General features: G+C 47.3%; 1 protein-coding gene across 1 annotated transcript in view; it reads left to right on the top strand.

Annotated features, from left to right (window-relative positions):
• Positions 1 to 1,911: 1,911 nt before the first annotated feature.
• LOC137502782 (uncharacterized) overlaps positions 1,912 to 15,549 on the top strand; it is a 142,886-nt gene continuing 129,248 nt past the window's right edge. Inside the window, exon 1 of the mRNA XM_068229769.1 lies at positions 1,912 to 2,828. Within this exon, the coding sequence (XP_068085870.1) occupies positions 2,075 to 2,828 (754 nt within the window). The 5' untranslated portion in view covers positions 1,912 to 2,074. The remainder of the gene's footprint in view (positions 2,829 to 15,549) is intronic.

Below are 15,549 nucleotides of genomic sequence, written 5' to 3'. Positions count from 1 at the left end.
AGCCCTTGCTTTAGTTCTCGAATGTTAGGCTGATCAAACTAATAGGTCATAAGTTTCAAGTTGTGAGCTCCTGAGGCAGACCTCTTCTTAGGTCTGTACGAATAGAGTATAGCAGCCATCTTGCATAGTAGCCCTTGCATCATTTCTCGAATTTTAGGTTGATTAAACTAATAGGTCGTAAATTACAAGTTGTGAGGCCTTGAGATACCTCTGTAGAGTTAGGCCTGTAAGAACAATCACCATTAGCTCCTGGTCCATTTCCTTAATGTTAGTCTCATGTAACCAAGGTATAGTGGCCATCTTGCCTAGGAAGTTGCACGCGGCTTCCATCTTGCGCATTAGTCCCTAGTCCATCTGCTTAAGTCCTATGTATACCGCCTATCCTACCCTGGACAGCTTTCTCCACAAGAACCTATATATAGCCACAATCTTGTGCATTTACCTCTGGCCCAGGTCCCAGGAATTAGTACCATAAGATCCCACGTATAACGGCCATCTTGCGCATTAGCCCCCGGGGCCAGCTCTGGCTCCTTTCCCTACTTACGCGAGTTCCGCCATTTAGTCCAGATGTTTGCACCCACTGTCTGTCCAGATGTTTGGACTCAAAGTCTTTCACCTCTTCGGACCACTGAAAAGTTTCCTAGGGGGTCAACACCGCTTCAGACGTAGTAGTTAAATGGGTCGTGAGCAGATGCCTATAATCTCCGAGAACGAGGCGTATTCAACTTGGTGTCATGATAAGAGAAGTGTACCGAGAGTATTGGTTCATATGTTATAAACTAGGTAAAACGTATAGTGTTTTGTAAACTTTTCTTTTGATTTTCCAACTCATCAACTATTTCGTTAAAAATATTGTGGTTTGCTTTCTAATCCACCCTCGTAAATATATTACGTTCGCCTATGCATGCACCTTGTTAAATTCGAACATTTCCGATCGCAAGACGATGAGAATAATCAATATAATATGACATAACAAAATTTAACATTCATACAATTGTTTCTCACTCCCAGCCATACTTTAAGTTCTTTACTCATAGTTTCCGTACTTCAAAAGGAGGAGAATTCCGGTTTGGTGCCTAATATGCTGTCCATGGTTACTTTTCCATTAAACTTATTATCCCCATTATATCTACCCTCACCGATACCACGAGCACGCAGCGTATTAGGAGCATCAATAATAATAATAATAATAATAATAATAATAATAATAATAATAATAATAATAATAATAATCGTATGGCCTCAGCTACCGTGTGCAGACATTTCAATTTGACGCCATCTGGCTGTCTGCTCGTCAATTTCGACGTTCCGTTTTACTCTAGGCCCCCACTAGATGGCAGACCGAGTAAACCGAAACTCTCTTGGGCGTCTATGGCTGAGATTTAATGAATTTTGTCGGGTAAACACCAAATGTGTCACCAGAGATCTTTTACATGCCGACATCGTACGACATGGAGTGTCGAATGGACTTTTTTCCGTTCTTCAAAAATCCGACTACCTCTGCCGGGTTTGAACCCGCTATCTTGGGATCCGGAGGCCGACACTCTACCGCTGATCCACAGAGGCAGCTCAGGAGCATCAATAATAACGTCAGTTTAGGAACCCGTCATTTATTCAAATCAAGTGAGTAAAAAAGGTATTGTTGACAATGCAAACACAATTTTAAAAGCCTTTTTTTTATTTTTCCTCACCGATACTACTGGCGCACAGGGTATTAAAAGCAGCAACAACAATCACGACAAGTTCTGGAACCCATTATTTTTTAAACCAAATTATTACGAAAGGGTATAGTTGACAATGCAAGTAAAACTTTACATTTGTGTTTTATTTTCTCTGTTTCAGGTTGACAGATCTAGGAATCACGGGATCAGACGATTTATAAGTTTACTTCAATTCAGGGAAGATATGGAAACATGAAAAGTAGAGGATAAATTCCTAATGAAATCATCTGAACATTGCTGTTTATAAAACTTTGCGGGGTAACGTGGCAGTGCCAAAATAGACTTATTTTTTTACAAGAAAATTTGCGGGAGTTTTAGTATTTGAATTACTTTTCACACGAAGTTTAATTAAGATGGCCAGTTTCATTCAGCGTGTAGATCATAGTGTCTTTGGTGATTTGGTGATCGCGCCGCAGTCAACACCAGATATAAAGGAGGCGTCGTTCATGTTAAAGGACTTCTGGACTAGCAACAATGTTTATGAAAACGGGGGACTTACTTTTGAGTTATACAGAAATGCCAAGATAAAGAACAGAAAGCTTGGGCGTTCCAAATCGGATGGTGCAGCGTTTATGAATGGGAAAGCGATAGTTCCTCGTTACTCCAGAAGCATTTCCGAGTATAGTGGTATGGTAAGGAGAGATTCTAAAGACAGTGTGCTATCCTCGATGAAAGAAGAAGAAATAGCTGACGATCGACAATCCTGTGCTAACGATTCCGAGCTCCATCCATATAACATAAACCGGGAGGAAAGACTGAAACGCGGACGATCGTATTCGTATGATTCGGCGATACCACAGGCTAAAACATCGGTCCAGAGGCAGCGCCAGTCGAGTTGTGGTTCCAGATCGTTGTCTCGAGAATCTTCCATCGAAGAGGAAAGTGAGGTTAACAAGGAGGCGGTTAAACAACAGCGACAGCGGCGGGTTTCTCGTCTGGTGGACGAGCTGCTTCTCGAGATATATGGGCCTGAGTGTGCGAGAAGGCTCAGCAGTGCCCAGGAATCGGATTGTTGCAGCACCTCCGGCACCACTACCTCGTGGCGCACTCAGAGCATCCAACGGGCTGTCAGCGAACCACTGCAGCAGGCGCGCCTCAAGACCAAGGGTGAGTATGCTTCCCGCATTGCATGTTCATAAAGTGGCTCTGTATTTAACTCACTGATCTCTATACATGGATCGCTGATGGCAGGTCTCCGCTGCAGGAGAAAGTACGCCAAGTTGAGCGCGCGGTTCGCCATGTTGGCGTACCCAACCTAGAGCTCTCCTTATGAGGAAGCAATGATAATATAGTCAATTTTAAGTCGCAATTAATGGCGCATTGGAATAATTAAAAATATAGAGACATGCTCACTCAAAGCATAAGGACATTGGGATCACTGACACGTCATTTTGAGGTCAGTAAATCTCCGGAATAGCAATAAACATGAGTGTATAATAACGGCCGACAAATATTAACTTAGGTGCTGAATACATGCAATTAGCGATCGGTAACACAATACGAGTGACAACCAGTTTCTGGAAACATTGCTGTAAATTGTATACATGTATGCCACGAAATTATGCATTCTTAAAATGATGTACCTATAAACGTAGCTCACTATACAGGCCTAGATTCGACATATCGTAATCGGTGCTTGATAATGATATTCTGTTTCCTGTTTCCATGAAATAACGCGCATATTATCAAATTAAAATATCATTGAAGCAAATGTACACATTTATAAAACCAGCAAATATTCAAAACTTGTCAATATATCACATTACCTGCAGCTTAATTTACTATTACAGACCTCTTTAATTAAATTCAGCTAGCAAAGCGATATTGATAGTCATCATCAGAAATATGTAACACCAGTTAAAAGAGTCCCAAATACCACGAATAGTATAATGGGATAGCCCCAAACACCCACCATACTTTCCCTTCTCCCACCACTCCAGTGTCTGAAACCCATAATTATTACTGATGTAAATAAGGTCTAGAATTCCTCCAGACTTCATTTTCTAAGATTGTTATAAGGTCACGTCAATTATTTCATCGAAACCGTCAGTTTAATTATGAGAAATAAAAAAATATAAGAAAATCTTTACTCGCAGTTAATGTTCAGTAAAATTGAAAACAGTTGGCTGTACATCACTTCTAAGGTGTACAGTTTGTCCATTTCTATCAAAACAGTCTTCCTTTAAGTGATCCGAGCAGAGAACAGCTGTTTTAGAAGGCTCCCTATTCTCCCGCGTGATAATCCATGATCTTAGAAGTTCGGGTCTCGAGAAAGGAAACCTACCAAAATTAATTGCCATTTTGCTCTCGGAATATGCGAAAAAAGACACAATAAACCTAAAACTCAAAACACTACCCTAGGAAGATTCTTATGAACAGTATAAAACTCCCCGATGAAATGATTTCTCCTTCTGCCAATCGGTTCTGTTCGTACATCCATAAGCTGAACACTGCGGTATGTTAATACCCCGTAGAATGTTTCTTCATTCATATTTCAGATAAACACATACATATTTCAATTGAATCTTGTAATCCACAAGTATACTACAAGGCAGCGAACCTAAATTCGTAAAATACACTACTATTTACTTTGCAATAACACAGCACAGAACACTCTGGAACTACAATCAAGAGGCCTGGCGTCACTGAACTAAGCATATAAACAAATCAAGCGCGCTCCTCGTGGTCTATGCGCTCGCTGCCATCTTACTACGCCAGTCACCTTCTATTCGGCTTACTGCTACCCAAGCTACCAGCCATTCAGGTATAGAGATCAGTGATTTAACTCTTCTGAGCGGGAGCATTTTAACAATCTAGCCTTCACTGGATGTGGGAGGAGCTTTAACTCGGCATTTAAGGGCTAGCATATCTGTGCACCAAACTGTTCTATGATACCATATCTCTGTTAATTTTCAACCAATTTTGATTACATTGGAAATAGTTTTTTGGTCCATCATATATAGTGTGTTTAGTCTCGTCGTTGAAGTGAGGTCATTTGCATATGGTTCAAGTTTGTCTAAACATATGAATCAAATAGGGGCGAGACAGCAGTACAATTTTTAGAGAAGTAAGACCTAAAATTTAGTTTCTGTACTATTCCCATCAACACGAAGAGGACTAAGGTAACATACATCTCATTTTTATTGACTGGTATCAATTCCCTTACTCTAGATAGAAATGGAAATAATATTCCTCGGGACTTTATATAACGCTAAGCGTAGTGATTTGTTTCCGTTGCACACAGCTGGACGAGTTCGAGTGAAAAAGAGACATTTGGAAGACTTTACTGGTTGCACGACATTTAGAGCTATACCTTGGGATAAAAAGACCTTACAAAATGTTTATTTCTTGCGTATTTATCTATGCCATCTCTGTAAAAAGTACACTAACACATCTAGGACGAATAGTGTCGGAAAAACAGTCTCTTCTGTATCATTTCGGCCTCATCACGGTCTAACTCGGCAATATCAACATCGCTGTCATCAGAATCATCGCTAAAATTATAACTACTATCTTCATAATCACTAAAGCACTTGTTTAACATGCCTTGTATAGCATTGCTAGAAAAAATATCCGTGTTTACCGACGACATTGCGAGAAAAGTACACGAGCGAATAGTCGATGAACTTTACATATCGATAACTTGACAATAAATCGTTAAAATGGATCGCTAGATGCATGAAACGAAAGAATAAAGCCTTATCTAGATGTCTGTGAAGAGACCTCGGACATTGTTCGAAAGAAACTCACGAATGGAACGATAATACAGATACGGCGCAATGCGTGTCTGACACGTCACTCCACAGCAGCAGACGGCTACTGCATGACGTGTGCTACACGTCGCTCCACACTGGCAGACGGCTACTGCATGTCGTGTGCTACACGTCACTCCACAGCAGTGGACGGCTACTGCATGACGTGTGCTACACGTCGCTCCACACTGGCAGACGGCTACTGCATGTCGTGTGCTACACGTCTCTCCACAGCGGCAGACGGCTACTGCATGACGTGTGCTACACGTCGCTCCAGACTGGCAGACGGCTACTGCATGACGTTTGCTACACGTCGCTCCACACCAGCAGACGGCTACTGCATGACGTTTGCTACACGTCGCTCCACACCAGCAGACGGCTACTACATGTCGTGTGCTACACGTCGCTCCACACTGGCAGACGTTACTGCATGTCGTGTGCTACACGTCGCTCCACACTGGTAGACGTTACTGCATGTCGTGTGCTACACGTCTCACCACAGCGGCAGACGGCTACTAAATGACGTCTGCTACACGTCGCTCCACACTGGCAGACGGATACTGCATGACGTGTGCTACACGCTGCTCCACACTGGCAGACGTTACTGCATGTCGTGTGCTACACGTCACTCCACGCCAGCAGACGGTTACTGCATGACGTGTGCTACACGTCGCTCCGCACTAGCAGACGTTACTGCATGTCGTGTGCTACACGTCACACCTCACCAGCAGACGGCTGCTGCATGACGTGTGCTACACGTCACTCCACACTAGCAGACGTTACTGCATGTCGTGTGCTACACGTCACTCCACGCCAGCAGACGGTTACTGCATGACGTGTGCTACACGTCGCTCCACACTAGCAGACGTTACTGCATGTCGTGCGCTACACGTCACACCACACCAGCAGACGTTACTGCATGTCGTGTGCTACACGTCACTCCACACCAGCAGACGGCTACTGCATGTCGTGCGTTACACGTCACTCCACACCAGCAGACGGGTACTGCATGTCGTGCGCTACACGTCGCTCCACACTAGCAGACGTTACTGCATGTCGTGCGCTACACGTCACACCACACCAGCAGACGTTACTGCATGTCGTGTGCTACACGTCACTCCACACCAGCAGACGGCTACTGCATGTCGTGCGTTACACGTCACTCCACACCAGCAGACGGGTACTGCATGTCGTGCGCTACACGTCGCTCCACACTAGCAGACGTTACTGCATGTCGTGCGGTACACGTCGCTCCACACTGGCAGACGTTACTGCATGACGTGTGCTACACAACGCTCCACACTGGCAGACGGCTACTGCATGACGTGTGCTACACGTCGCTCCACACCAGCAGACGGCTACTGCATGTCGTGTGCTACACGTCACTCCACAGCAGCAGACGTTACTGCATGTCGTGTGCTACACGTCATTCCACAGCGGCAGACGGCTACTGCATGACGTGTGCTACACGTCGCTCCACACTAGCAGACATTACTGCATGTCGTGTGCTACACGTCGCTCCACAGCGGCAGACGGCTACTGCATGACGTGTGCTACACGTCGCTCCACACTAGCAGACGGTTACTGCATGTCGTGTGCTACACCTCACTCCACACCAGCAGACGGTTACTGCATGTCGTGCGCTACCCGTCACTCCACACCAGCAGACGGCTACTGCATGTCGTGCGCTACACGTCACTCCACACCAGCAGACGGCTACTGCATGACGTGTGCTACACTTCGCTCCACACCAGCAGACGGGTACTGCATGATGTCTGCTACACGTCACTCCACACTAGCAGACGGTTACTGCATGTCGTGCGCTACACGTCACTCCACACCAGCAGACGGCTACTGCATGTCGTGTGCTACACGTCACTCCACACTAGCAGACGTTACTGCATGACGTGTGATACACGTCACTCCACACTAGCAGACGTTACTGCATGACGTGTGCTACACGTCACTCCACACTAGCAGACGTTACTGCATGACATGTGCTACACGTCACTCCACACTAGCAGACGTTACTGCATGGCGTGTGCTACACGTCACTCCACACTGGCAGACGGCTACTGCATATCGTGCGCTACACGTCACTCCACACCAGCAGACGGCTACTGCATGTCGTGCGCTACACGTCACTCCGCACCAGCAGACGGGTACTGCACGTCGTGCGCTACACGTCACTCCACACCAGCAGACGGCTACTGCATGTCGTGCGCTACACGTCGCTCCACACCAGCAGACGTTACTGCATGACATGTGCTACACGTCACTCCACACCAGCAGACGGGTACTGCATGTCGTGCGCTACACGTCGCTCCACACTTGCAGACGTTACTGCATGTCGTGCGGTACACGTCGCTCCACACTGGCAGACGTTACTGCATGACGTGTGCTACACGTCGCTCCACACTGGCAGACGGCTACTGCATGACGTGTGCTACACGTCGCTCCACACCAGCAGACGGCTACTGCATGTCGTGCGCTACACGTCAATCCACAGCGGCAGACGGCTACTGCATGACGTGTGCTACACGTCACTCCACAGCGGCAGACGTTACTGCATGTCGTGTGCTACACGTCACTCCACAGCAGCAGACGTTACTGCATGTCGTGTGCTACACGTCATTCCACAGCGGCAGACGGCTACTGCATGACGTGTGCTACACGTCGCTCCACACTAGCAGACGTTACTGCATGTCGTGCGGTACACGTCACTCCACAGCAGCAGACTTTACTGCATGACGTGTGCTACACGTCACTCCACAGCAGCAGACGTTACTGCATGTCGTGTGCTACACGTCATTCCACAGCGGCAGACGGCTACTGCATGACGTGTGCTACACGTTGCTCCACACTGGCAGACGGCTACTGCATGACGTGTGGTACACGTCACTCCACAGCAGCAGACTTTACTGCATGTCGTGTGCTACACGTCATTCCACAGCGGCAGACGGCTACTGCATGACGTGTGCTACACGTCGCTCCACACTAGCAGACGTTACTGCATGTCGTGTGGTACACGTCGCTCCACAGCGGCAGACGGCTACTGCATGACGTGTGCTACACGTCGCTCCACACTAGCAGACGTTACTGCATGTCGTGTGCTACACGTCACTCCACACCAGCAGACGGTTACTGCATGTCGTGCGCTATACGTCACTCCACACCAGCAGACGGCTACTGCATGTCGTGCGCTACACGTCACTCCACACCAGCAGACGGCTACTGCATGACGTGTGCTACACGTCGCTCCACACCAGCAGACGGCTACTGCATGACGTCTGCTACACGTCACTCCACACTAGCAGACGGTTACTGCATGTCGTGCGCTACAAGTCACTCCACACCAGCAGGCGCCCACTGCATGTCGTGTTCTACACGTCGCTCCACAGCGGCAGACGGCTACTGCATGACGTGTGCTACACGTCGCTCCAAACTGGCAGACGGCTACTGCATGACGTGTGCTACACGTCACTCCACACTAGCAGACGGTTACTGCATGTCGTGCGCTACACGTCACTCCACACCAGCAGACGGCTACTGCATGTCGTGCGATACACGTCACTCCACACCAGCAGACGGCTACTACATGACGAGTGCTACACGTCGCTCCACACTAGCAGACGGTTACTGCATGTCGTGCGCTACACGTCACTCCTCACCAGCAGACGGCTACTGCATATCGTGCGTTACACGTCACTCCACACCAGCAGACGGCTACTGCATGACGTGCGCTACACGTCACTCCACACCAGCAGACGGCTACTGCATGTCGTGCGCTACACGTCACTCCACACCAGAAGACGGCTACTGCATGTCGTGCGCTACACGTCACTCCGCACCAGCAGACGGGTACTGCATGTCGTGCGCTACACGTCACTCCACACCAGCAGACGGCTACTGCATGTCGTGCGCTACACGTCATTCCACACCAGCAGTCGGCTACTGCATATCGTGCGTTACACGTCACTCCACACCAGCAGACGGTTACTGCATGACGTGTGCTACACGTCGCTCCACACTGGCAGACGGCTACTGCATGACGTGCGCTACACGTCGCTCCACACTGGCAGACGGCTACTGCATGACGTGCGCTACACGTCACTCCACACCAGCAGACGGCTACTGTATGTCGTGCGCTACACGTCACTCCGCACCAGCAGACGGGTACTGCATGTCGTGCGCTACACGTCACTCCACACCAGCAGACGGTTACTGCATGTCGTGCGCTACACGTCGCTCCACACCAGCAGACGGCTACTGCATGTCGTGCGCTACACGTCGCTCCACACCAGCAGACGGCTACTACATGACGAGTGCTACACGTCGCTCCACACTAGCAGACGGTTACTGCATGTCGTGCGCTACACGTTACTCCACACTAGCAGACGTTACTGCATGTCGTGTGCTACACGTCGTTCCACATCAGCAGACGGCTACTGCATGACGTGTGTTACACGTCGCTCCACACCAGCAGACGGCTACTGCATGTCGTGCGATACACGTCACTCCACACCAGCAGACGGCTACTGCATGACGTGTGCTACACGTCATTCTAGACTAGCAGACGTTATTGCATGACATGTGCTACACGTCACTCCACACCAGCAAACGGTTACTGCATGTCGTGCGGTACACGTCGCTCCACACCAGCAGACGGCCACTGCATGTCGTGCGCTACACGTCGCTCCACACTAGCAGACGGTTACTGCATGTCGTGCGCTACACGTCACTCCACACCAGCAGACGGCTACTGCATGACGTGTGCTACACGTCACTCCACACTAGCAGACGGTTACTGCATGTCGTGTGCTACACGTTGCTCCACACCAGCAGACGGCTACTGCATGTCGTGCGATACACGTCACTCCACACCAGCAGACGGCTACTGCATGACGTGTGCTACACGTCACTCCACACTAGCAGACGTTACTGCATGACGTGTGCTACACGTCGCTCCACACTTGCAGACGGCTACTGCATGTCGTGCGCTACACGTCACTACACACCAGCAGACGGTTACTGCATGTCGTGCGCTACACGTCACTCCACACCAGCAGACGGCTACTACATGACGAGTGCTACACGTCGCTCCACACTAGCAGACGGTTACTGCATGTCGTGCGCTACACGTCACTCCTCACCAGCAGACGGCTACTGCATGTCGTGCGTTACACGTCACTCCACACCAGCAGACGGTTACTGCATGACGTGTGCTACACGTCGCTCCACACTGGCAGACGACGACTGCATGACGTGCGCTACACGTCACTCCACACTAGCAGACGTTACTGCATGACGTGTGTTACACGTCACTCCACACTAGCAGACGTTACTGCATGACATGTGCTACACGTCACTCCACACTAGCAGACGTTACTGCATGGCGTGTGCTACACGTCACTCCACACTAGCAGACGTTACTGCATGACGTGCGCTACACGTCACTCCACACTAGCAGACGTTACTGCATGACGTGTGCTACACGTCACTCCACACTGGCAGACGGCTACTGCATGTCGTGCGCTGCACCTCACTCCACACCAGCAGACGGCTACTGCATGTCGTGCGCTACACGTCACTCCACACCAGCAGACGGGTACTGCATGTCGTGCGCTACACGTCACTCCACACCAGCAGACGGTTACTGCATGTCGTGCACTACACGTCCCTGCACACCAGCAGACGGTTACTGCATGTCGTGCGCTACACGTCACTCCACACCAGCAGACGGGTACTGCATGTCGTGCGCTACACGTCATTCCACACCAGCAGTCGGCTACTGCATGTCGTGCGCTACACGTCGCTCCACACCAGCAGACGGCTACTGCATGTCGTGCGCTACACGTCGCTCCACACCAGCAGACGGATACTGCATGTCGTGCGCTACACGTCACTCCAGACTAGCAGACGTTACTGCATGACGTGTGGTACACGTCACTCCACACTAGCAGACGGCTACTGCATGTCGTGCGCTACACGTCGCTCCACACCAGCAGACGGTTACTGCATGTCGTGCGCTACATGTCACTCCACACCAGCAGACGGTTACTGCATGTCGTGTGCTACACGTCGCTCCACACTAGCAGACGGTTACTGCATGTCGTGCGCTACACGTCGCTCCACACCAGCAGACGGGTACTGCATGTTGTGCGGTACACGTCGCTCCACACCAGCAGACGGCTACTGCATGACGTGTGCTCCACGCTGTCGGGTTAAGGTCTTCAATCCGTAATACGGAAACGAGTACAAAACATGAGATCGAATTGTTGGATCAGACTGCGTGAATTTTGTTTAGAGGAATGCAATTTAGGATACAGTCTTGGAGAAGGAGTATAAGATGAAAATAAATCGAAAATGGAGTGCAGTCGAATGAAGTCAGGCGATACAGAAAATACTAGATTAGGGTCTTAAAGGGTTGTCGGTTTCGGAGTGGGTTTCGGCCTACAGGTGTACACGGCTGGTCTGTCTCTGCACTCCGACAGACCAACCGAGCAGAGGATGTGTGGCCGCGGCTCTGCCGTGTCTCTACGCCTCTGCATTCGGGAGACGGATAGGGACTGGTCCGCACCATCGGCTGTTCTGAGAATCGTTTTCCGTAGTTAGTTGAGTAGCAGAATAACGAACGAAGGCATAAGTAAGGAAGTTTTTAAGAAAATAAATGTAATTAGAAACATGTTTTCGAATACTTTCGCCTGGAACGTGGCATTGTACGGAAGGGAAACATGGACGATAACTAGCTCAGAAAGGGAGAAAATAGAAGCTTTTGAAATGTGTTGTTACACAAGAATACTGACCGAGCTCGATAGCTGCAATCGCTTAATTGCGGCCAGTAACCAGGAATTGGGAGATAGTAGGCTCGAACCCCACTGTCGACAGCCTGAAGATGGTTTTCCGTGGTTTCCCTATTTTCACACCAGCAAATGCTGGGAATGTACCTTAATTAAGGCCACGGCCGCTTCCTTCCCATTCCTAGGCCTTTCCTATCCCATCGTCGCCGAACAATTCGACTAAATCTGACTAGAAGAAGAGATAGAATGACAGGACACACTTAAGACACCCAGGACTTGTTCAGTTAGTGTTTGAGAGAAGTGTAGGCGGTAAGAAGGGTAGGGGTAGCCAAGGCATGAATATCACAAACAGATTACAGTAGATGTAGGATGTAGTAGATACGTAGAAATGAAAAGGTTAGTGCAAGATAAGGTGGCATGGAGAGCTGCATCAAGCAAGTCTGTGGAATGTTGACCAACCAACAGCAACAACAAAAGCATAATACTCTTCTGATACTTATTGTATGATTTTCGTATCTACTTTGCAATGGTAAATATATAAGTAATTAGTGATAGAAAGTGCTATTTTTACGTGACTATCAATCTTGTGATGATCATCAGACTTTTCATATCAAATATCTTCCGTGTGTCCGGCTCCATGGCTAAATGGTTAGCGTGCTGGCCTTTGGCCACAGAGGTCCCGGGTTCGATTCCCGGCAGGGTCGGGAATTTTAACCTTAATTGGTTAATTTCGCTGGCACCGCGGCTGGGTGTATGTGTCGTCTTCATCATTATTTCATCCTCATCACGACGCACAGGTCGCCTACGGGAGTCAAATCAAAAGACCTGCATCTGGCGAGCCGAACTTGTCCTCGGACACTCCCGGCACTAAAAGCCATACGCTATTTCATTTCATCTTCCGTGTGTTGGATCGGAATCGAACTGTGGACGCAGTGGTCAGAATCCAGTGGCAACATCACTCAGTTAATACGTCGTCCGGTTTCATGGTTGAGTGGCCAGCGTATTGGTCTTCGGCCCTTCCTATGCACGGCAGATGCCACTTATCCTTGTCGGAGGAACTACTTTACAAGGGCTGCACTAGGTTAGAAATAGCAACACGAAATAATAATAATATAATACAAAATAGTAATCATATCACATTACAGAATCACGTCAGAGTACTAGATTAAATACGACAGTCTTCAACTGGTCTTGCATATTCCCATAGGCTTTTGAGGTATTGGTATGTTCTTTACAATTCTTGGATTAGATTAACTGTGTTAGTTCATTCCACTCAGATTATCTTACAGCACAAGCTGGATTTCGTGGGTCGAGAATTTCTCTCGTCGTTACTAAAATACATTAACTCTTGATGGAGAATACATCGAGTAGAAAAGCATTGGGCTGTAAGCTTAGACTACACGGCCAATTTTATTCTTTGTACTGGGTCTGCAGAATGTTCCCAAGATATCTAAATACACCCCAAAATGTTTTTCTTTTTTTGCATTGGCTTTACTTCGCACCGATACAGATAGGTCTTATGGCGACGATGGGGCAGGAAAGGGCTAGGAATGGGAAGGAAGCGGCCTTGATTAAGGTACAGCCCCAGCATTTGCATGGTGTGAAAATGGGAAACCACGGAAAACCATCTTCAGGGTTGCCGATAGTGGGGTTCGAACCCACTATATTCCGAATACCGATACTGGCCGCACTTAAGCGAACGCAGCTATCGAGCTCGGTCTAAAATGTTTTAAAGCTGTGTTAATGTTTCTTCTTCTTCTTCTTCTTATTATTATTATTATTATGTCCATCAAGAGAAAAATAAATAAATAAATAAATAAATAAATAAATAAATAAATAAATATGAGACAGATTGATAATATTTTCCTTTCTGAAATACGACAGAGGGAGTTGACAACACAGTACGACTCACGTAGCTGTAAGAGTGTATTAGGGAGATAGTGGGTTAGGGCTCCACCGATGGCAGCTCTGAAGATTCTCTTCCATATTTCCCGAATTTCACATCAGTCATTTTACGAGGCTGTATCTCATTTAAAGTCACGGCTTCTGCCTTCCAAGTCCTACTCCTTTCCTATCCCTGTCTGTCGTATGAAGTGACTAAAAGAGGAATCCCCAGGGGCTGTCATCTAGGTAGCCTCTATATAAGTCTGATATTGCTTTCACTTAATTGTGTCAGTCTCCTCACGGTCATGTTTCCTGTTCGACCTCCCTTGGTCAACTCTTGTTCTCTTCCGATCGACTGTATTAGGTTTGCGAGGCTTATGGAGTCTTTTATTTTCACACCCTTCTTGGCCCTTACCTTTTCGTTTGACGATACCTTCATTCTACGAATGGTCTAACCTCTTTCATTTTCTCTTCGATTAATGTAAGAGAGAATCGTAACTGGGTTGAATTTCCTCCGAAATGACTAAGCAACACCACAACAATCTATAGAACCAGCATTTGCAGACGATCCAGCAGATATCGTAATTAACAGGCCAGCAAGGAAAGCTATTTTGTTTGGAACCAACTATTCGCTTTGTGAAGAATGTTCAGCAGGCACAGGAAGAGGGCTCTGTATATTCCATTTATTCCACACTTAAGTGAGAGCTATAAGCCTTACGCAGTTGACTTTCCTGGGTGGTACGTGACCTTCTCTTTGGTGCTCGCGGGACTTCATTCAGGTGGTCAAAGGCTCGAAGGATGAGTTTATTCACAAAATAACCCCGAATCATACTAACAGAAAACAAGTAAATCAAATAATAAAGACGATAATGACATAATCTCAAAAATTGAAAAGAACTGGACATTAAAACGTGAATTATTCAAAGAATTAAATATAAAATGAAAGTTCAAGCACAACATTGAATACTTGTGAACTTTTAAAAATATTTATGATCTGATTGTCCAAAGTTCATTATATGTAATAGTATACGTATGCGTATCCAAATACGTATTCGATTCGCATGGAGTAACACGTTTTTAAGTATCACGTTGATACGGGTTTTAATTTTATAGAGACGTCGTAAGAATTAACAAAAAAGGAAAATTAAGACGCAATGGGACACGATATGAATTATGAAAAATACTAGTGGCATTTCCCTACGCTATATTTACAATGAACACAAAATAAGCAAAGTATCTCACATATCTACATCTGATAAGGAAAGGGAAATCTTACATACTACACTGACTCGACGTGAAACGTGGTTCACCAAAAGATCTAGTAAGAACTAGATTGACGACCAATATTACTCAGCACTCGCGCTGTTCCCCATTAAACAACAAGGCAAAATA

Source organism: Anabrus simplex, chromosome 1 (genome assembly GCF_040414725.1).
Source record: "Anabrus simplex isolate iqAnaSimp1 chromosome 1, ASM4041472v1, whole genome shotgun sequence".
Taxonomy (NCBI): Eukaryota; Metazoa; Arthropoda; class Insecta; order Orthoptera; family Tettigoniidae; genus Anabrus; species Anabrus simplex.
Note: the sequence above shows the minus strand (reverse complement) of the source record. Positions and strands in the feature narration are given on the sequence as shown.